The sequence below is a fragment of the Doryrhamphus excisus genome, chromosome 7, assembly GCF_030265055.1.
Source record: "Doryrhamphus excisus isolate RoL2022-K1 chromosome 7, RoL_Dexc_1.0, whole genome shotgun sequence".
Lineage (NCBI taxonomy): Eukaryota > Metazoa > Chordata > Actinopteri > Syngnathiformes > Syngnathidae > Doryrhamphus > Doryrhamphus excisus.
In genome coordinates, this window is record NC_080472.1 from 15300794 (window position 1) to 15323642 (window position 22849).

At 44.5% G+C, this 22849-nt stretch overlaps 2 protein-coding genes across 2 annotated transcripts; one reads left to right on the forward strand and one right to left on the reverse strand.

Moving 5' to 3' along the window:
* The first annotated feature begins 128 nt into the window (after positions 1–128).
* arl1 (ADP-ribosylation factor-like 1) lies at positions 129–2496 on the forward strand. The gene is made up of 6 exons (XM_058078740.1): positions 129–291; positions 756–893; positions 979–1060; positions 1256–1367; positions 1449–1627; positions 1703–2496. Exons 1-6 carry the CDS (start codon positions 288–290, stop codon positions 1731–1733), a joined length of 546 nt encoding a protein of 181 aa, XP_057934723.1. The 5' UTR covers positions 129–287; the 3' UTR covers positions 1734–2496.
* Positions 2393–22532, reverse strand: utp20 (UTP20 small subunit processome component). The gene is made up of 59 exons (XM_058078730.1): positions 22317–22532; positions 22019–22099; positions 21868–21934; positions 21655–21787; positions 21337–21525; positions 20779–20860; positions 20562–20699; positions 20339–20494; positions 20052–20207; positions 19840–19974; positions 19683–19760; positions 19438–19616; positions 19218–19373; positions 18957–19045; positions 18229–18334; positions 17983–18133; positions 17846–17908; positions 17592–17759; positions 17450–17526; positions 17281–17360; positions 16951–17215; positions 16705–16872; positions 15880–15970; positions 15715–15800; positions 15362–15487; positions 15118–15284; positions 14113–14321; positions 13860–14003; positions 13713–13792; positions 13402–13634; positions 13112–13256; positions 12929–13016; positions 12712–12855; positions 12583–12636; positions 12354–12506; positions 12104–12259; positions 11791–11931; positions 11573–11710; positions 11366–11505; positions 11213–11295; positions 10679–11141; positions 10077–10233; positions 9918–10016; positions 9667–9834; positions 9436–9602; positions 9221–9368; positions 9031–9147; positions 8785–8955; positions 6978–7109; positions 5315–5425; positions 5101–5250; positions 4846–5028; positions 4635–4766; positions 4430–4562; positions 4169–4353; positions 3767–4102; positions 3558–3684; positions 2895–3040; positions 2393–2819 (listed from the first exon to the last, which is right to left on the reverse strand). The coding sequence occupies exons 1-59, from the start codon at positions 22365–22367 to the stop codon at positions 2664–2666; spliced, it is 8427 nt and encodes a 2808-aa protein (XP_057934713.1). The 5' UTR covers positions 22368–22532; the 3' UTR covers positions 2393–2663.
* Positions 22533–22849: the final 317 nt, after the last annotated feature.

Sequence of the window (22849 nt, forward strand, 5' to 3'; positions counted from 1 at the left end):
TTCACCTTCTTCCAATCAGCCGCACATTCCGTACAAATTTGTTATCATTGAGGAGTAGTCCCCTGTTGGAAATAAATACACTCGTGATTACATTAAAATTATATGGGATTATTTACCTTTTTAGTTATTTGTATTAATCAGGTACTACTTTAATCAATGTTAATGTGTTGAATGTTGCGAAATAAAATTCACTACTGTTTGTGACGTCATCAAACGACACGTCACCACACGGAAGAAGGATTCGGTCCAACCTCCTCCTGCGATACAAACGCCGTGGTCTGATCAAAATGGGTGAGTACTTTCTAAATCCACAATCTAAGCATATAAATGAACATATAGGCTTAAATTAGTATTAGAAACGCGTAAGTACTTTGTTTTTGCTTGTTATCTGACATATGGCGTAAGCACTGTGGCTCAGCTAGCAAGCAAGCTAACGTCACGTTAGCTATTTGCATAGAGTTTGTCTGTTTGTTTGTCTGGATAGTCGTGGAAATATTACAACCCATCCAGTCTTGTGATGATTATTAAATCTGAACTCAAGCATTAAGCATAACATTACCAAGCGTGTGACAACATGTGGCTTTTAACTCCATCATGCCTGGCTACGGTTGCTAAGCTAACATAGTTAACCTGTCGAGGAAGCTCGAATCAAAGCTCTCGTGTGTTTATGAACCCGTATAGTTGTCAAATAATGCTACTTTTGCGTCGGATTCAATTACAGAATCTTAGCTGATGAATGCAGTGTTTATTTCCAGGTGGTTTCTTCTCCAGTATCTTCTCGGGTTTGTTTGGTACCAGGGAGATGAGAATTTTGATCCTGGGTTTGGACGGCGCAGGGAAAACAACCATTTTGTATCGGCTGCAGGTTGGAGAGGTTGTCACCACAATTCCCAGTAAGTGATTGATTAGATGTAGCCGTCACCTACCACATTGTGAGCTTTGTGGGACTAAACAGATTTTTTCTGGTTCTCTTTGCAGCAATCGGCTTCAACGTCGAAACTGTCACATATAAGAATCTGAAGTTCCAGGTTTGGGATCTGGGAGGACAGACAAGCATCAGGTACAGATCAAAACCATATTTGGTAAGCGGTGGCGGTTCTAGCTATAGGTCCCCAAGGGAATGCCCAGGCTGGCATTTTCTCCAGGGGAAAAAAACCACCAAGCTTCTCACCCTACCTTGATATAGTGGTGCTGTGTTATTCAGGCCAGAGCCACCATTGTAGGTCAAGGCAACGTCTCTTTTGTCTCCTCACAGACCCTACTGGCGGTGTTACTACTCCAACACAGACGCGGTCATCTACGTCGTTGACAGCAGTGACCGCGACCGAATGGGCATCTCAAAGTCTGAACTTGTGGCCATGTTGGAGGTGAGTGACAATTATCCATGGAGTATCTCATGGGGGGTGAGCAGTATTCTCATCGTCAACACTTGTTTTTTTGTATCCCAGGAGGAGGAGCTGAAGAAGGCCATCCTGGTGGTGTTCGCAAACAAACAAGACATGGACCAGGCCATGACGCCCGCTGAGGTGGCCAACGCTTTGGGTCTTCCGGCGCTCAAAGACAGGAAGTGGCAGATCTTCAAGACATCCGCCACCAAGGGTACAGGCCTGGATGAAGCAATGGAGTGGTACGCTTTGTACAATACCATATAAAAACAATCCATATGAGCCTGTGTGTTTACATTGCTTTTGTTCCTTCACAGGCTGGTGGATTCGCTCAAGAGTCGGCAGTAAAAAAAAAAAAAAAAGACCCACCTGTTTTGTAAATACTCCTGAACTTTGACCCTTCTGTATGAAGCCTTGTGACTGACCTCTCCTCAGGTCTACTCTGGCCAAACCTTGGACTGAAAAGGCCTCGTTTATCGTGTCTGTGTGACAAATTCGGAGAACAATGCTAGGCAGATTACAAGTGAATCTCTCTACATTTAGTTATTAAGATTAAATAAATTTGCCTTTTTTCACTTCATCATTCAGAAGGGTCAAGTTAGTTGCGCCTAAAAAAAGAAAAAAAAATCCAAAACCCCCTGCAAAGTTTGTTGCGACCCTGAAATGTGCAAGAAATGCCATGAAGTTCCACTAGGAGGCAGTGTTCTACCGTAAATATAATTGTATTCAACACTATCACGTCAGAGGCCATCAAGTGTTAATGCAGTGGTCCCCAAACCTTTTCTGCAGCGCTCCACCCCCTGTACCCCCCGGGACCGAAAGAGTTAATAAAGAAACGTGCTCATGGTATCTCCTCACCCCCCAGTTTGAAAACCACTGTGTTAATGCAACCTGTGCTGTTTTTTCTACAATGAATTTGCATACTTTCCCCACCCACTTTAGTGTTTTTAGTAGTCCAATCTGTTTTTCCATTGATTGCAGCTTTGTCACAGTAGTGAATGTACAGAACACTAACTGTATGCTCAAAGGTTTTATGGTTGCATATTTATATCTGCTTGTACAGTGATGATGATTCACAGTAAAGACCTGATGTCACATTTGTGTACAGACACTTTTTAGTTGGGATTTGTGATTTTTTTTTAAAGTTATACATTATAATACAAAGAAAACATTTACAAAAGGAAAATCTTCATCAGCTGACATAATTAAGCCACAAGTCAAGTTTCATTTAGCAGTGTTGAGAGACTTGGGGTATAAACATGGCCGCCTAATATGGACTCACTGCACCATGGCCAGGTCTTTGAGAGCATGGCTGCGGTGCTTCTTCGCTTTATATCCAGGCCGAAGGAACTCGATTTTCCTCTTTCTGGCCTCTATTTTATTTTGGTGCTTCTTCAGTTTCTTCTTTGCGGCGATCTCGGGGTTAGCCACGGCCTGAAAGAGAGAACCGATGTTAGATGGCAAGGTTGATGAAAAACTATGACACGGTCGCTAAACTGATGTTCATACCTGCAGGGCTCGATGTCGCTTACGTGCAGCCCGCCTTAATGAAAACTGCTTCTGGACTGCTGAGAAGGCGAGAGAGAACTTCTCCAGTCCTACTTGTTTCTTTAAGAGCTCGATGAGTTCCTGAGCCAGGTTCTTCAGTGTGGGGTCTGAGGAGGACAAAGATGAGGCTTTAATTCAGGGAATGCGGTAATAAATCCTGCTGTTTCGTGGTTGAATACATCCTATTATTGCATATTTAATCACAGATTTTTGCCCTAAATTGAGCATTTTCAAGCATAAACATTGCAAAATGAAGTAAAAAATTCAAAAGACTTTGACCTTTTCTATGTTGGTAATATTCGGTAAGACACACAAGCACCAGGTTTGAATAATCTCACATAAAAACACAGGCTACTAAACCCACAGCAGCCACTTTCTCTGCTCCCCAGGGAACACATTTCTATCAATACATACGTCTACTACTTTGGATAACAAGTATAAAGGTGACTATAGGGGTTTTAGTTCTAATAATGTTAAAAACCATATTTAGAAGGTCATAAGCAGGTTTAAATTAAGATAATACCATTCATAATTAAGGAAATTTGCATCACGGAAATCCACTTGTGGGTCTTGAACCAATCAACCCATGATAGCCGATGGACTACTGTATGACGTGATGGTTACCTTGGTCTGCATAGGTGCTGTCCAGTTCTCTGTAAAGAGGCGGGATGATTGTTGTCAAGTAGGGGCCGATCCGCTCCTTCCCCAGGTCCATGGATATCGCTCCCAGGAATTTAAACACGCAGGTTCTCTGTGGATGACATCCATCAGGATACCAAGATGATACCTTCTGCACCCTTCCAGAGGTGCTTCTACGTCTACGCTTTTTGTACCTTGAGGGGAACTTTTGGAGTATTTGCCGCCTCTCTCTTGGTCATCAGCGACAGCTTCTTCATGAGCCAAAGCAGCGATGGAGGTTTGTTGTCTTTGTCGGCTTCGTCTTCTTCCTCCTCCTCCTCCTCCTCATTTTTATCCTCTTGGTCCTCCACATCTTCATCCTCTTTCTCTTCTTCCATTTCCTCCTCAAGGGTAGCTATATTTGACTCCGGGGAAAGGAGGTAGATGACCTTGCCCACGAAAAGGAGGTTCTTGACGACCTGCTCTCCAGACGCCGTGTCCAAGAATTTGGACTGCAACTGATAACAGAACGATAACGCCAACTCTCTCATCTGCGGGACAACATAAAGAAAGATTATTTTTTGGCATAAAAAGGTTGGCTGAGGCTAATCTCACACCTTCTTGTCCAAATTGGTGGTGATGAAAGCGATGGCCACGAGTGAAAGCGAATCCCCGCCCCCTTCTTCTTTCCACAATGCCACCAGCTCATCCGCTTGCCGGGCTGCGAAGAGCTGCCCGAAGAGCTGCGAGGCGGTCAGCCATACCCAGCAGTGAGGGTGGCGCAGGTGGGCTTCGATGTGACCTAAAAAGACAGCAATGGAGTCACATGACGAGTGGACGTGTTTGGTGTCGTTGCTGGACAGGAAGTGGCGCTTTACCCCAAATATGGGCGAGGGTGTCACGGGGCTCGGTGAGCTCCAGCAGACCGCAGTGTTTGATGAGTTTGGTGATGAGAGTGAGGTAACTGAACAGCAGCCTGTCTGCTCCTTTCTCGTCCGTCTCCTCCTCAATCTTGACGACAACAAATAAATCAATCAATGGTTCCTGTTTGCAGAGACAAAAAAAAATGAAAGGCAGCCTCACATCGTCATATTTGTCAGGGTTGATCTCCTTCTCCAGGAGAGGCAGGAGTTCTCCAAGGCGCTTAGCAAAATTCTCCCCCTCCACCTCCACAAACAGACCACACAGCTGAGTACCCAGACGCTGCAGATTCACCTGCAAACAAACAAAAAAAAAACAACCTAATTTCCCCGTAAACACACTAGGAATCTCCAAAATAAAAGCATGTATTTACCTTCTCTGCTTTCAGCCAGGTGCATATGAAGGAGAACAGGTAGTTCTGCGTGTCAGCGTCCACCTTAGACAGGAAGGTCTTGACGGCCAGGGCGGCCATTTTTTTACAACGTGCAGAGTCGTCATTGACAATAACCAGCGCCAGTGGAGCGAAGAAGAGGTCGGTGTACTGCAGTAGTATTTTCTGGGAAGAGAACAACAAAGTGTTAGTTAGCGTTTGTTCTCAAGTGTCAGGATGATGGACAAGAGGAGATACCTGAGGGAATGATTGGAAGACGAAGGCGAGCATCTCCAACGCAGACTCCCTGCCCGTGTCATGCTCATAGGTCAGCTGACTCACAATAAAGTCCATGTGTTCCTGCAACCTCTTCCCCAGAGGATAGTCCAGCAGGTACTTGAGATAGATCTAAATACACAAAGACCTGGTTTTAGAGCTGGTGGCCATCTTACACTATCATTTTCAAACACACCCGTCTGCAATGGACTCGGATCATGGAGTTGCTTCCGTTGACTGACAGCTTGGCCACTTTCTTCATCAACTCCTGCATCTCGGGAACGATGAGCTTCCTGGACAGAATGGCCTGCGACACAAGTGGTTTGTATTTATCAAACTGAAAGGGAATTTTTTAACAAGAAAAAAAAACACACTGACATTTAACTCCTATGGAATTGTACTACAAGATGGCAACTTCATCTACCTCTGCATGTGCTATAAAATGTTGGTTGCATTGCTGTTGGCTATGACACTTGCTGTACTGTTTACAATGGGGCTCAGCAGTAACAGAGCGGGCTACTCCAACATTGGTTCTGTTACTACGTAGTTCATATGAAATGTTAATGTTTAATGTTAGTGCGGCCCGCGCAAGTTTGATATGGATGCTGTATGGTATCATGTACCCAGAAAAAATTATTACGTTTGATTAATGTTCATGTTAAAGGTTAAATAACTTAATAGTTATCCTCCCTATCCGTGTGGAAGTGGTAAATTTTTGGCTATTTAAGTTTAAAAGGAAATAACTTGAAGGCTACCGTTTAGGTCGCCAGCTCTCTAGTTTGCGAGTTAGTATGTGTCTCAAGACCCTGCAGTTGCGCAATATGTTGTAAATAAAAAAAAAAGTATAAATGTGACTATAGTCGTGTTTTGTCATGTCTACAGGGCTCTAATAATGTTTTGTTCATTTTAATCTGAAAAAAAGAATGTCTACCCACCAACTATATGTGGTTTCTTAAGTTTTTATTATTTGCCGTTTTATCATTATTATTATATTTATTTATTACTGATTGATTGATTTTCTTTATTCCTGATTTGTTTATTTTTCATCTTATTTTGTGTAGAAAAATAAAAAGTAAGATATTTGAGAACAGTGGAATGTTTTATCAGAGCTTTTATTGTAGAAAATTGGAACCAAAGCGAAGTTTTTTTTTTTTTTTTTTTTTAGTAAATGCGTTTTTTTGGAAAACCTGATGCGGCCCAGTCTCACCCAGACCCTAGCTTCAGTGGCCCCCAAGTAAATTGAGTTTGAGACCCCTGACTTAGTTAATACCAAAACAACCCCGTGTTCAAAGACAGCTATGGTTTCCTTTCCGCTTTCTCATGACCTCCAAGTCATTATTAAAGTCAGTCGTTTACATTAGTACCGTATTTTCTGGACTGTAAGTGGCTCCGGAGTATAAGTCGCACAAGGCCAAAAATGCATAATTATGAGATAAAACATACATAAGTCGCACTGGAGTATAAGTCCAATTTTTTGTGGGTAATTAATTTTCCAAACTACTTGACCAAAACAGACATTACGTCCTCTTGGAAGGCAAGTTCTAACAATAAAAGAATAGAGAACAGGTTGAATAGGTGTAAGATATGCTAACACAATGGTTATTCAGCTACACAAAAAATAAACATGAACAGAAAAGGTGTCCGATGTTTATGTAACATAAACAGTTTTTTCATTTCTAAGTCGCTCTGGAGTATAAGTCGCAGGAACAGCCAACCTATGAAAAAAAGTTAGTCTGGAAAATATGGTATTTTGCTAATTTTGTTTCCTTCTAAAAAAATCATCCTGTCCTTTTTGTGGTTTGGGCTATAATTACAGCATTTATGTTATTATTATTGTTGTTATTGAGTTGTGAGCGTACCAGCAGGAGGCCAAAGGCGGTAGCCTGCCGTGATTGGTCATAGATGTCCTCCTCGGCGTATCCCAGCAGCACCTGCAGCTGGGTCTGTGATATCTTGCTGCTGTTCACATTTTTCACCAATATGGTGATTGTCTGAATGGAATGGAAATGGAAATTTCATTGCCTGATTGAAGACTCGTGTGTACAGTGCATCCGGAAAGTATTCACAGCGCTTCACTTTTTCCACATTTTGTCATGTTACAGCCTCATTCCAAATTGTATTAATTTAATCTCTTACCTCAAAATTCTACACAAAATACTCCATTATGACAATGTGAAAACGTTTTTTTTTTTACTTTTTTTGAATTTATTGAAAATAGAAAACTAAGAAATCACATTTACATAAGTATTCACAGCCTTTGACATGAAGGTCAAAATTGAGCTCAGGTGCATCTTTTTTCCACTGATCATCCTTGAGATCTTTCTACAGCTTAATTGGAGTCCACCTGCAGTAAATTCAGTTGATTGGACATGATTTGGAAAGGCACACACCTGTCTATATAAGGTCCCACAGTTGACTGTGCATGTCAGAGCACAAACACCAAGCATGAAATTTCTGCTGCTTTGAAGGTCCCAATGAGCACAGTGGCCTCCATTATTCGTAAATGGAAGACGTTTGGAACCACCAGGACTCTTCCTAGAGCTGGCCGGCCTTCTAAACTGAGCGATCGGGGAAGAAGGGCCTTAGTCAGGGAGGTGACCAAGGCCCCGATGGTCACTCTGTCAGAGCGCCAGCGTTCCTCTGTGGAGAGAGGAGAGCCTTCCAGAAGGACAACCATCTCTGCAGCAATCCACCAATCAGGTCTGTATGGTAGAGTGGCCAGACGAAAGCCACTCCTTAGTAAAAGGAACATGGCAGCCCGTCTGGAATTTGCCAAAAAGCACCTGAATGACTCTCAGACCATGAGAAACCAAATTCTCTGGTCTGATGAGACAAAGATTGAACTCTTTGGTGTGAATGCCAGGCGCCATGTTTGGAGGAAACCAGGCACTGCTCATCACCAGGCCAATACCATCCCTACAGTGAAGCATGGTGGTGACAGCATCATGCTGTGGGGCATGTTTTTCAGCAGCAGGAACTGGCAGACTAGTCAGGATAGAAGGAAAAATGAATGCAGCAATATATAGAGATATCCTGGATGAAAACCTGCTCCAGAGCGCTCTTGACCTCAGGCTGGGGCGAAGGTTCATTTTTCAGCAGGACAACGACCCGAAGCACACAGCCAAGATCTCAAAAGATTGGCTTCAGAACCACTCCATGAATGTCCTGGAGTGGCCCAGCCAGAGTCCAGACTTGAATCCGATGGAACATCTCTGGAGAGATCTGAAAATGGCTGTGCACAGACGTCTCCCATCCAACCTGATGGAGCTTGAGACTTATTGCAAAGAAGAATGGGCAAAACTGCCTAAAGATAGGTGTGCTAAACTTGTGGGATCATATTCAAAAAGACTTGAGGCTGTAATTGCTGCCAAAGGTGGATCAACAAAGTATTAAGCAAAGGCTGTGAATACTTATGTAAATGCGATTTTTTTGTTTTCTATTTTTAATAAATTCAAAACATGTCAAAAAAACCTTTTTTCATATTGTCATAATGGAGTATTTTGAGGTAAGAGATTAATTTAATACAGTTTGGAATGAGGCTGTAACATGACAAAATGGAGAAAAAGTGAAGCGCTGTGAATACTTTCCGGATGCACTGCATGTTGAATTTTCGCTGTAGCGCAATGAACCCTGCACTCCTTTTACTAGAATTTGGTAAGCTCCTACCTTGAAGCAGTTCTGGACCAGGAGATAGTTCTCCCCACGGGCGGCTCCAGCCTTGGAGTAATCCTTCAGCAAGACAAAAAGCTGCGTGGTCAGCTGGCTGCTATTTTTGTTCACAGCCGGGAGAGGGAACTTCAGCAGCCATGTGAACGCCACCATGGCCTCCGTGATCACCTGACAGGAGGACGACAAAGAGGAGTAAGGACGATGTTCAGCATGATGCTCGTCCATGATTTGTGACGGTCCCACCTTGACGTGCATGGAGTCGAGGCACTCGAGCAGCAGCGACACAAAAGGGTCCAACATCTGAAGAGCCGACTTCTCAGATGATGTCACTTTGGCTTTCTTCAGGCTCATGTGTAGCAGCTGAAGAACATCGGAGATATTTGCTTGAAGGTCACATAGATTAACTATTAATGAAGTGATAGTGGATGTCTACCTTAAGACCTGCATCCACCAGGATGTGCATGTTGGTCCGTCTGCTAACCGGAGCTTTATTGCCCCCTCTCTTTGGCGTTGGTGCAAGGAGCAGGCAGCTAGGAGGGGGTAGTCGAGGGTCTGGGGGAGGTTGAGCTGATGTTTTCTCCCTACAAACACATTTGAAGTGTAACAAAATGGAGGACACCGGGACTTAGATGACCTGTCAACGCGTACCGGTCCTTCTTAGTGAGCAGAGGCAGGCTCTGGCTGATCAGGCCGTGGCTCAGCAGCAGGACATCCTGGGAGGTCATGCCAGTGTTGAGGAGCAGACCCGGAATGATGCGTCGCAGAACAGCGGCAACCCGGTGACACACCTTCAGGCTGGAGGAGTTCTCCAGGATCTGTAACGAGGAGTTGTGTATGAACAAACACATTTGGCGAGAGCGTACAGTTAGCTCCACCCACCTCCTTCAGTGGCAGAATAAGTTCAGTGATGCTCTCCTTGCTGCAGAACTGGGCTAGAAGCTGGTAGGAGTCCATGCTCTTGCTGTGCCGCGCTTCCATCAGCTTGGAGACGATGCCTTTCACCTCCTTTTCCTCGGCGATGACGCCAAACAGCTCGTTGTTGAAGATCTACGTAAGACAATAAAACAACAATAAATATACAATGGGATGGGTCTTCAACAGGAAGTGGGAATGATGAGGTAGGTTCTTACATCAATGAGCATTTTCATACACGGGTCGAGGTCGCCGCTTTTCAGGGTTGGACTGAGCACCGTAAGCAGTTGGTACACAGTAAATGTCAGAACATGGACCTGCAGGACAGAAGATGGTTAGTGCACCTTGTGTGTGTTGGGGTGATCACTTTGTTGTACCTGATAGCCTTTGACGAGGATGCCCTGCATCTCTTTAAGCAGATAGTGCAGGTAGCGGCAGCCCAGCGTCTCCATGATCTTTATCAAAGTCCCACGGGCAACATCACGGATCTCCTGGAATCGGTTCCTCAGAAGCACACACACCTTGATCAAGATCCTGGAGAGCACACGTGAAAAAAAGAACTGCTCAGACACTAAAGAGGATGCATTTCAAGCTAACAAGTTGCGTACTGGGCGGCAAGGCGATCTAGTGGTTAGCGCGCAGACCTCACAGCTAAGAGACCAGGGTTCAATTCCACCCTCGGCCAACTCTGTGTGGAGTTTGCATGTTCTCCCTGTGCATGCGTGGGTTTTCTCCGGGTACTCCGGTTTCCTCCCACATTCCAAAAACATGCTAGGTTAATTGGTGACTCCAAATTGTCCATAGGTATGAATGTGAGTGTGAATGGTTGTTTGTCTATATGTGCCCTGTGATTGGCTGGCGACCAGTCCAGGGTGTACCCCGCCTCTCGCCTAAAGACAGCTGGGATAGGCTCCAGCACCCCCGCGACCCTCATGAGGAAAAAGCGGTAGAAATGAATGAATGAATGAAAGTTGCGTACCCGGGAAGGTTAGCCTCCATGATGTGTGGCGGCAGAGTCTGCATCACTTTGACCATGGCGAAGGCTATCGGTATGCGCGCCACTTCCTCCTCTTTCACATCCTTCGACTTCACGGCCTTGTGCTCATCGTCACGCTTGACCTTCGCTGTGAGACATTTATGAAGGCGGGGCAATACGCTGCCATTGACGCTCTCGTAGATGGTGCTGATGAGCACCTCCAGGTCCTCTTTGCTCTGCGGCAGCCCGTAGGAAACCGGCGCAGGCTTGGAAGCTGATGGACGCTTTTTTTTTGCAGTTTCTTTAGAGATGACCTTCTCTCCTCCGTCGGTGGTTTCCATGCCGACTGCTGGAGAAGCTTTCAGAGGGAGCTCACTGTCGACGTCCATGGCTTCCTCGTTATCGCTTGGCGCCGATTCGTCGGCTGCTTCCTCTTCCTTCTCGACGTCCAGTGCATTGCTTGTGGCTTCACCAAGACAAGCATTGTGAACATTTAGTGTCTTTTGAACTCCTTAGGCATAAAATGATGAATCTCACCATCTCTGGCTTTGGCAGCCTCCATCTCTTTGCTGAGGGTCTCGTGGTCAAAGTGGAACGCGTCAAGGACGGTGACCAGCAAACTGGAGGTGACGATAAAAAAAAAATGAGTACATGAAAGAAACGATAGGACTTAATTGGGCGTTCTCCTACCTGACAGCCAGCTTCTGCTCAACCTGGGACGTCTGCAGGATGTGAATGAAATTCTTCAGACAGCTGAGGTACTTGGACCAAGTGAGCCGGCGACACACAGCGCCCACCACCTCCACTGACGCCGACGTCATGTTCTCGTGCTGCCAAACAGGAAACCGTCATATAGGAAGTGTGATGAATACATAATGAGGTGAAACCTCAAGGCACCTTCAGCATCTTCTCATCCAGCAGAGCTGTCATGGCGAACGGCATGATGTAAAACTGGAGCGACCGTGGCGAGATCCCCACCGTGCCCTCGTTTAGCTGCTTGGCCAACTTCCTTAGAGCTCGACCTCGACGGTGGATCTGATGGACAAGACAAATACTTTTTTTTTTTAACTTAACCTGACGATGGAGGTGGCGAGATGAAAAAGGAGTCACTTTACCTGGATGTGCTTCATGTGCTCAAAGAAGTCCGACTCTGGGTCGTTGTAGTCGGTGAGCTGCACCAGGTCTCGGAACTCCTTCTTTGAGGGGAAGTTCTTCACCAGGCAGGCGAGTACGCTGGTGTATTCATGCTGTATGCTCTGACGCAGAAAAGGGCACAAAATTCGACATTTGCAACTGGTTTAGTGTATTTTATTAAAATGAACTGTAATACAAATAAGCATGTCAGCAGGTGATTAATACTAATATTAATACTAGTATTACCATTGTGATATTTATCATTGACTTCCTGATGTATGTGGCTATTATTACCTCCGTCTTGCTACGTAGCCCCTTGTGTACGGCGTCCAAGATGGTGTGCTGGACAACGTCCCTGAAGATCTGCTCTCCGGCGCCAACTTCTGCCAGCTGTCTTATTATTGCTGACAGACACAAGGTGGCGTTGTCTCCCAGAGACATATCACCAATCTGGAAGAATATAAAAACACGTAGTTTTACATTTCATAAAAAGGAAGTGGGGAAAAACAAAACAACCAACAATTCAGTGCTCATCTGTCAAGACCTCATAAGTGTGGAAGCAGTTGTGTATGACTGTGCCGATGTAGTCCAGGTCCAGCGTCTTCATTTCTCTCACGTGCTTGGTGGCGTCCTGGAAAGCTGTCAGGCGCACGTCGAAGTAAACCTCGTCCAAGTGGCGACTGTCGAAGGCGTTGAGCTGTAGAGTCGCAGTTAGAATGTTAAATATCAAAGAAATAAATCATTTTATACATATCATAAGTGTCTAGTCTTACTTTTGTGGCCATGTCAGTGATGTATTTAAGCGAAGGGTCCAGGTCTGACAGAGTCTGAAAGTCAGATGGGAAAGTCAGATTATGACTAAAATATCAGCAATAGACGTTCTAGTATCCCTGTGTGCGTACCTGGAAGACGCTGGTGAGCGCCTGCCTAGGCAGCTTGTTGTGAATGACGGAGAAGAGTTTGCTGAGCTGCTGCAGGAAGGCGGAGGGCTGCACACACTGCTGCAGCAGGTTCTGAACGGTGGCCAGGATGTCGAGTTCTGTCTCCTGAAATAAACAAAGTAGAGTCATTTGGGGCATATAAAACAAAAAGCACCGTATGTAATGCTGAATCCCTTACTTGAGGGTTGTTGCCTTTCTGCAGGTGAGGCAGTAAGAGCCTGATGAGGGTTGAACTCTGCTCCTTATCACTAACAAACCGGCTGACCCTGGTAGATATTTACCAGATATTCACCAAAAAAAAACAATCAGACTTTGATTGCATACAAAAATGGAGGTGATGGACGGAGCAATATGAACTCACTTGGAAAGGATGTTGAGTTCCTTCGACACCTGCGGGCGGAACTTTTTCTTCTTGAGCCTGTCGCTGTTGCGGACCACTCCGCTGAGGTACTGCAACAGGGTGGAGATGTGAGGCAGAAGCAGCCTGGAGCCTTGTGTTAATGAGTCTGAAAGAGATGTTTGTGCATGTTAAAAGGTGCTGTAATAGTACAATAATACATTCACAGAGACTGCAAGGTGACTGTCGAATATAAGACAACTGACTATAGGATGAAGCTTCTTTTACAAGACACACTTTTAGGACAAACAAACCTGCTGCAAGGCCGCCCTCTGCAGGCTGTGGGAACACACAGCCGTTTATGCTCATCTCGGTTACCATGTCCGTTGCGACAAAGTCCTCTGTGGTTGCGAGGGACTCTGCTATGTCCATAACCACGGCGATGGTGGCTGGGGAAACGTTCTTGGCAGAGAGGAGGGCAAAGACGTTTAGGAGGACGTCGCATTCAGGGTTGTCTGGGCGCTGCTTGGCCAAAAGAGGGAAGTACCTAAGACACATGCACAAAAGAGGAATTAGTTCGTATATTTTGGCTATACTGAAAGATAGGAAGGTGACGGAAAGAGACCTGGCATTTTTGCACCACACATGGATGAGCTTCAGCAGTGGAGTGGGCGAGTAGGTGCTCTCTGTTCTGAGGCGACTCAACTGTAGAAATAAAACTCATGAGCAACCAAGACCATCAATCTTGAAACCTGAGCAATTAGACATGCACCTGAGGCCAGACAACGGCCATGAAGATGCCATCCAGCTGATCGGGGACAAATTTGAAGGTGTCAAAGTTGTCAAAAAAATCCTGGATCTTCAGGATGCCGAGTTGCCTCAGGTTTTTCAGAGGACTGATGCAACCAGGCCGCACCTATGGGACAAAACTCAGGAACTCAGCACTCATTTCACGGCTTGGAACTAGCGGGTCACAACAATCAAAACAAATAACCAAAAACATAACATCATCGTCCATCTCGTACCTGTTCCCTCCTCTCCAGGATGGTGGACACGGACGCAGTGACACACAGTAGGATTTGGAGCAATTTGGGCAGGTAGGTTTCGATGAGGTGGCCCAGTTTCTGGATGACAATGTCGATGATGTTCATCAGGCTGTGCTGACGGCCCAGCGGCAGCACAGCACTTATGTCAGTCACGGCCACCGCTCTCTCCACTGCAGACGAACAGGAACCTGAAGAAGAAACAAGAGGACGGGAATTATATTCAATTTATACACAAACTTCACGATGACATTGCTATAGTTATTCAACAAATACAGATTCTTTTTCTTATCATTAGTCACCATATTTCAATGGGACATATTATTGTATCATTGCTATCCTTTATGGAAGCAATGAGCTTCATTTCTTGTCCCCAATTCATTGTTAGAATTTAGCTCCATTTTATGTTAGAGATGATTATATACAATTACCGGCTTAACAATTACTATTATCCTAAGTTAAAATTAGCATTCATTCATTTCTACCACTTATTCTCATGAGGGTTACGGGGGTGCTGGAGCCTATTCCACCTGTCTTCGGGCGAGAGGCGGGGTACACCCTGAACTGGTCGCCAGCCAATCACAAGGCACATATAGACAAACAACCATTCACACTCACATTCATACCTATGGACAATTTAATTGGAGTTGCCAATTAACCTAGCATGTTTTTGGAATGTTGGAGGAAACCGGAGTACCCGGCGAAAACCCACACATGCACAGGGAGAACATGCAAACTCCACACAGAGATGGCCGAGGGTGGAATTGGACTGGGGTCTCCTAGCTGCGAGGTCTGCGCGCTAACCACATCCTCCGCCGTGCAGCCCTAAAATTAGCATTTTAGGCAAAATTGCCCAAAGTTTGAGGCACTTTGAGCGGACTGCTGTGAGTGACAGGAAGCAAAGCTCTGACCACCTTAATTTACATGTGCGTTTTGCATGTACAAAATCTAAATATACCACAACTTGTCAGTTGCCAGTTTCCCTACCCTGGCCATGATGGCAGACGGGCTCCAGCAGCAGGTTGATAAACATTCCCAGCTCCTCCGTCTGGCAACTGGCCAGGAAGCGCAGGATGATGGAGGAGCGTGTGGCGGCGCTGGCCTTCCCCTGGAAGCGACTCCCGCCTTTGCTGCGCAGACGACCAAAGAGGATCCTGGGGGAGAAAACAAAAAGGATGATGAAAAAGTGGGCTAACACACACCCATACATGTAACACACACACAATGATACCTCATGAGTAACGGAATGAGTTCAGCTCTGTGTGAAGCATCGACGACTCCCGTTTCCTCTGAGATGTTAAAATGGACAATTTCTTCTTTGAAGTGCTTGTCGTCGAGCAGCCTCTGCAGATTCTCTCTGAAAACACACAACTACATTATCAAACTATACTAGACGTAGTTTTACAGGATGCTCCAACTGAACAATTTGAAATACAAACCTCCTGGGACATTTAAAGGCTTGGTAAAGTGATAGCTAAATAACCACTGGAACCCCGGGCCAGCATTCCTTGAGCTTCCCATCCAAGATGCTGACAAAGGGCCCATTGATAAGAAAAAAAAACCCAAACGAGATTGATAACTTACTTGTACGGGACTATGCTTGGGTCTTTGTACGTGAGAACACACTCAAGAGCCACTCGCTGAATTTGCTGATCCTGATGGCAGAGGAGCTGAGAGCAGAAACAGGCAAGACGACATTAGTTAGAAACATTTAAACATGATAGACACATGATCATTTTTGGACATTACTTGGTTATAGAGTTCTCGCAGGCTGCTCTCCATGTAGAGTGAACAAGGATTGGTGAATTTGGAAAAAACAGTGAGGTGGGCGATCAGCTGTCTGGAAGTGGAAAGGTAACACCATTACAATTGACCAACACTTTTTAGTAACATGACATATCTCCTGTGATGGAATGAAAAAATAAATAAATCTGATACAGATATCAACTAATAATTATCAATACCGATAATCATAGGACGGACACCCCCAATTACTATTATTACTACTTTTACTTCCACCAAGAAGTAGAAGAGTCTTGAACCAGTCATGATGTGCTATATATATCACTATATTGACACTTACTATGGTACTCATTATGTCATTGTATGGTCACCTTGTACTTCGGTAACTTAAACTGTATTATGGAAAGCAGGAAGTGAACAAATGTAACAGTTACTGATTGTAAAAGTACCAGATTGGGGGGGTGGGATTTAATAAGCTTTGCTTCTTCCTACTCCTTTTGGACATGTGGAACTGGGAACTGATTATGGGATGCACTCAATTGTAATCTGATGCATGTTCAAATGAAATAAAACCATTACCATTACCAATGGGGTTATGTTTTTGCCCGTGTATCTGTTTGTTTGTGTTCAAAACAACTTGTTTTTTTTTTTTACAAAATATCTAAGGCTGATCCAGATGATGGAATAATTCAGAATAATGTGATCCATAATATGTCCGATTTGTTGTATCGTTAAAAGCTATGAAGGTAGATGCAGATGAAAATGTGATTTTTTTTTTAATATAGATAATATATAGCCATTTATTCGTCATAATTGTCCTCCAAGTCTTACTTTGCAGCCGCTCTCCGTGGTGGCGCTTTCCTCTGCTGTTTGCCCTCTTCCTCATTATTTTCTTCCCCTTCTTCCGCCTGCTGTTCCTCTTCCTCCAAGGCAGGGTCCCTCTTTTTTCTCAGGTCTTGAGTGGGTGCCACCAGCAGGTCGGCAGGGTAAAACTCATTCCTGGAAACACCACCACCTCAGAGTCAAGAGTCATGGTCTTGTGTTTAATTTAAAAAAAGTGTCATCATAAAAGCTTACCGGATGAACCTAAGCAGCAGAGGGCTCAGCTCCCGGCTGCGGGGTTCCACCCTGTCCGGGAACTGGGCCATGGCGCGCCACATCAGGCTCCGGAAGTTGGGGAAGTCCGTCCTGTCATTGGCATTCGAGGCCAACTTGAGCTGCTCCAGGAACAGCACCCCCACATCGCCGCTTTCGATGACGTCGCAACCTGGCTCACCCTGGACGTCCATGGCTTCATCGTTGCTTTCATCGTCATCATCACTACTCCCCTGTAGTTCTTTTTCTACAACACAGAAAGGAGGGGTGTTGGTTTCCTCATGGAGTCCGTGTGGAATCCATAATCCATACCGGCTAATCCTGCCACATTGACCAGATGTTCATGGTACACCATCCAGAAGTCTTTGTTGTCCATGCTTCTCGCGTGACTCCTGCACAAACCATCACCATCAACTTTCCACACTACTACAACGCTTAAAGATAAACCACTCATTTTAAACGTATTGATTGTTATGCTAACCCAAGAAGTTCAATAACAGGATCCCATAGTGGCCTGAAGTTGATGAAGAGCATTGCTAGGAGGTAACGCAGCGGCACCTGGAAGGCACAAAGAGAAGATCAACACTTGCTGCACATTGGAGGATATAATCCATCATTCATACCTGCTGGAAGGTTCCGCGTGGTCCCTGCGGCAGGCTGCGCTGCACCAGGTCGTGCCGCAGCTTCCGCAAGTGCAGCAGCTTCTCTCGGTAGTCCTGAACCGAGGCTGGCACCAGCTCCGCCTGCAGGCACGAGGCGAACACCAGCTGCACATTCATATTCTCATCAGGCTGGCAGAGAAGGACGAAAAAAAAACATAGGAATCTTGTAAATCTGTCAAAACTTTTGCTAAAAACTGTAAGCGTGAGTGTGGCACCTCTTCCGAAGCAGGAAGCTGTGGCTCGAATTGTGAAAAGAGCCTCAGGGTTAGCAGGCGTATCTGAAAGCGACAAGCATATTCATCAAATAGCGCATTTTTAAAAATCACGCAGCCATTCTGGTAAGCTACAGCACCTTTGATATGTTGGAGGACAGGTTGCCGTGCAGGATCTGGTAAATATCCAGCAGTGCATCATGGGAAAGGTGCTGCGAGGCACCACTGAGGGAGAGGCGGGTGTAATACAGGTCTCCTAACAGCAAGGATGACAGCTCTGATGGGAACTTCCTGCACACACAAACAACAATATGGAGTTTATGCTGGTTATTGAAGGACTGAAATGTTGTATAATTAATTGCAATACTGTAATGCAATATTCTAACCGGAGGATGCAGGTGATTTTGTTGACGGGGACCAGAGATAGCAGCTGGTCGGAGCTATCCAAAGTGAGGAGGCAGCTGAGAGCTTGTGTGGCCACAAACAGACCAGCTAGAATCACAGAAACAGCAAACGTTTAGAGCAGGGGAAGGGAACCTACGGCTGGGGGGCCAGATGTGGCACATTTGTTAACATTTGCTGACATTTTAAAGTAAAACCCGGGTGATTGAGAGGTCAAGAAGTAAACTCTCCTCCTTTTGATCAAACTGTCAGCTAGCTAATTCTGCAGAGCAAACCCTTATGCCGAAGAAGATGACAAAAACAAAGAAAGATAGAGTACGTAGTTGCATTTTATTTAGTTTTGGATAGCTTAAATGTAACAATGTTCTTAAAAATAATTAATTCAGAGACTTATCATATAAGATTGTTGGTTTTGCTTAAAAATGCACCCATTTAGTTGTGGTCATTGTTAAAAATAATAAGATACATGGAAATACATTTTCAAATATGTGGCTTTCATGGCTCTCTTAGCCAAAAAGGTTCCCGGACCCTGGTTTAGAGAAACAGATGTAAACAGTCTTGTAGAAAGTAGGTATCGTAACTGATAGGAATACTGTAATAAACAACCAAAACTAACTAGGCTTTCTATGCTATCTGTCGTCTACTCCTGTTTGCCCAAACATTACACATTCCAGCTGTTGAACTTTGGACAAAAGAACTATAAAACAAATACCTTTTTCCAATTTTTCCTGCTCGATTTCACACAAGAGGTGGTTTAAAAAGGAAGTGACGGCCGGGAAGACATTAGCTGCAACAAGAGGCCTGCAAAACAAAAGAACCATGGAGTAATCAAATCAAAACAGGATTGACTTATGTGTGATGACAACCACACAACATGGAACTTATTGCTAAACAAACAAGCAATGTGAGTCCCCACATAAAGAGCAACACGTGTGTGTGTGTGTGTGTGTGTGTGTGTGTGTGTGTATGTTACCTGAGGTGCGGCAGCAGCACCAGTGCACTCCACGGTAGCGATAGATCCGTGATAGGCCCGTTCCGCTCCTCGGGAAGCGCAATGAGCGACAGAACCATCTCTGGCACTGCAGGCTGCTCGAGCACGCCTTTGCCCGCCTCCTTGTGAATGAACACGCTGCCACAGTGTGAGAAATATTAATTAATTATGCTCACTTCTGCAGAGGATTTGTGACACTTACCCGGTGGTCTGTCCTGTGAAGAGAAGCGGGTATGTCTCAAAGGCCATGGAGCCATCTGTAGGGGGCGGGGCTTTGGCCAGGATGAGGCTGACTAGGACCTCCAAGGCGCGATGGCGTGACAGGGGGTCGCCGCAGGCAAACAAGCCAGTGGTGAAGTGCAGGAGAGTGGGCAAGAACAGCTGGAGGTGCAGAGAACGGGGAATGTTAAGGGATGACAACGGAGACAAAGGGTGTTGATGACTCACCTGCTCAAACTCTTTCATGGTGAACATCTCCTTGGTGAACTCCAGGATCAGATCCTCTCCCAATGTGCTGCCAAACACCTCAAGAATCAAGACATCAGGACATGAGATGGAAACAAAGCACATCATTATGTCTAAAATCCAATGTGATTCAATGTACTTTGTGGATTATCTCCTGGATGAGAGCCCTGGGGAGGATGATGTTCTCCCCAAGGAGCAAGGACGAGACAATTTGGAGAAGCAGCCGTGAACAGGGAGCTTGGAGCGCCGTACTCTGAATCAGATGCAACACGGTCTAAAAGACAGAAGAAAACACTGACTGACAATGTGGACTTTGAAATATGTTTTTTGGACACCGTGTTCTCCTTGTACCTGGCAGACGTCCTCCGGCTTAGTGATCTTTGCTCCATCTTTGTGAGACACTAATGTGTGGAGGATAAACAGCAGCCTTTGGAGCTGCTCTCCTGCTGATTCAGCTTCTTCTTCCTTGGCCTCCTCCATGACAGAATGGACCTCTGCCACACTGGCCTGTGGATTAAAAGACATTTTCTCTTCTGGAATGGTGATGTCGTACAACAATAGGGCTAAAAATAACCATCAATGAAACACAAACCTGTCCTAGATTAATCTGAAGATAACATTAAACTTGCATGTCATACCTGTAGCGACTCCCAAAAGACCAAGAAGTGCTCTTTCTCTACATAACCGGCTGCAGCCTGGGCTGTTTGATCCAAAGCATCTCGCGCCAGGTCCCACGGCAAAGGCACTCCCTTGTTGGTTGTGGGTCCGAGCTTCCGCAAAGCAGTGGGTAGAGCCTTGGATGGTAAACGTGTGTCAGTATGACTAAGGACAGGATATATCATCAACACGGTAGGATCTCACAGTTGCAGCACAGGAGTGAAACATGTGTCGGACTCCTTTGCACATCTCAAACAACAGCTGGCCGGCTCCCTCGGCCTTGTCGGGGTGCTGCCACAGGTCGGAGAAGACGTGAGTTAGGAGGGCATCGAGATCTGGAACCTACAGGACACAAGGAAACGTAATACTTAATAAAAGATTAGGAATGTTTGGAGGGCAAGCTGGATGGCATGTCACCAACCTTTCTCATCAGATATGTGAAGCTCTCTGCTGCAAACTTGCGGATATGCTCCTTCTTGTGCTCCAATAGTGTGCTGTACAAGCTAAAAAGGGGAACAACGTGGCCACTTAATAATGAATTTATACTTTTTGCTCTTTCATAAATGTAGAATTTATAAAACAGAGGTATATAAAAATATATATATAATTGATATTAAAATATAACATAAAAAATAGGGGTAATAAAGTATAATTACTTATATTTATCTCCACTTCAAAAAAAGCAATTTAAAATATTTTGGGGGTTTTTATGTCCTTTGAGCCATGATTACATTAAAAAAAATCCAATATTTTGCTTATGCTTTTTGAAAATAGCTCAATAATTCATAACAACATTGATGTTGATGCACTATTGTTTTGGCAGCAATGAGCCTTTATTTATTATTATGATCATTATTTTTAAATCCAGACCAAAAGTAATATTGGTGCAATAAAAAGAAATCAAATGAACTGAATGTATACATGACAATTATGAACAGTGAATTGATGCGGCAAATTATATGCAATCAAGTGGTTTCACCTGTATATGTTGACCATGTCTTTCACCATAAGCCGCCACAGGTACTTGTACAGGTAGGAGAGGCAAGTGAAAGCCCACTCCAGCACCTCTGTGTCCTTAGTGTCCAGCATTGATGTAATCAATGTGAAGAAGTCCGGGAAGTGAGGGTAGAAGTCGGTCTGCAGGTCTCTGGCCAGCTGCACCACAAGGCTGGAAATGAAGTATAAAAAGGGAGTGAGATTTGCCTCAGTTATGCAAGTAAAAACAAAACACAAATGCAAATTTAATATGCTGCAATCACACGCAGCATACACACAAATGTAAATAAAGACCACTTACTCGAGCAGAGGTTCATAGGCAAGACTGCACTTGACTGCCAAGTGTGTTTTCAGACTTTCCACTATAAACTTCTGGTGGAAAACCAATAAGTTGAATGACTGGCTCATGTTGGAGACCTCCTTCAAAAACGTAGCTGGAGAACAAACACATTATCCATGATGACTACTGACAAAAATAATCATACCAAGAGCAGAGTTACAGCTTTATACATACTGAAATTTTCCGTCAAGTTGAGGTCTCTCCATTTTTTCAGCCCTTCAAAGAAATAGGTTTCTACTTCCTGTGTGCGTAGAAAAGAAATACACTAATTAGACTGGGGGAAATCCGATTTAACTGTGTGTAATGTGGTTTTATCGGGACTTGCCTCTGCGTATGATCCGGTTCTGTCGATGCGGTGGATGACATCGATGTTGACATTGGAGAGTCTTTCAGCAAAAGTGAGGAACTGCAAGAAATCCAGTGGTTTGGAATGTCAGCATACACATACCGAAGCTAGTTGTGTTGTGCTAGCTTGCAGCGATGCACGTGACACTTTTAACAGACAACATTAGCTTGGATAGTATTATATAATGTAAAAAGACACTTTAAAATGTGTTTAGCTACACTTTAAGAGAGTGTTATACTTTAGCTTAACAATGCTCAATGTGCTCTCGGACTCTTACCCTGTAAGTGTTCTCAGATTTGTGATAGGAAGACTTGGATTTGATCTTCATCTTTGCCTCGCTGCGTGTATCCAATAAAATTATATTCCAAAGTCACCCACGATTAAAAAATATTCATTCAGCCCTTAAATTAGTTTGTAAAACTCAAAACGTGTGTATTCACATGCCTGCAGCACGGGGCCGCCATGATGGACAAAGCATCATGGGAAAAAAACATCCGCGTGGTCCTGTGCTGCATTTACCGAGCAAGATGATTCCCTCGAATTTACTTCCGTCTTTGTTTGAGCGTAACCTGACTTTGCTTCCGGTTTCGTTTCGGCAGACGCTTTGTAGAATTCGAGTTCTCGTTTGACACATGATAGTCAAAAGTCACTCATTATACTTTAATAACTTATACAAAATGTGTATAATATCAAATAGTTCTATATATTTCTAACAATTTGAAGCAGAATAGGACTGTGAGCAAGAAAAGTGTGTTTTAGCTTGCACTGTTACTAATGAATCTGTTTTAATAAAGGTGCTACAGTAAAAAT

Excerpts from the sequence above, each read along its gene's own strand:
- arl1 (XM_058078740.1), top strand. Across the intron at positions 894-978 it reads GGTTGTCACCACAATTCCCA|CAATCGGCTTCAACGTCGAA; the intron begins GTAAGTGATTGA and ends TTCTCTTTGCAG. Across the intron at positions 1,628-1,702 it reads CTGGATGAAGCAATGGAGTG|GCTGGTGGATTCGCTCAAGA; the intron begins GTACGCTTTGTA and ends GTTCCTTCACAG.
- utp20 (XM_058078730.1), bottom strand. The coding sequence starts at position 22,367 with ATGAAGATCAAATCCAAGTCTTCCTATCACAAATCTGAGAACACTTAC. Across the intron at positions 17,760-17,845 it reads AGCTTCCTGCTTCGGAAGAG|CCTGATGAGAATATGAATGT; the intron begins GTGCCACACTCA and ends CTTCTCTGCCAG. Across the intron at positions 10,017-10,076 it reads TCCTCGTCAAAGGCTATCAG|GTCCATGTTCTGACATTTAC; the intron begins GTACAACAAAGT and ends TCTGTCCTGCAG.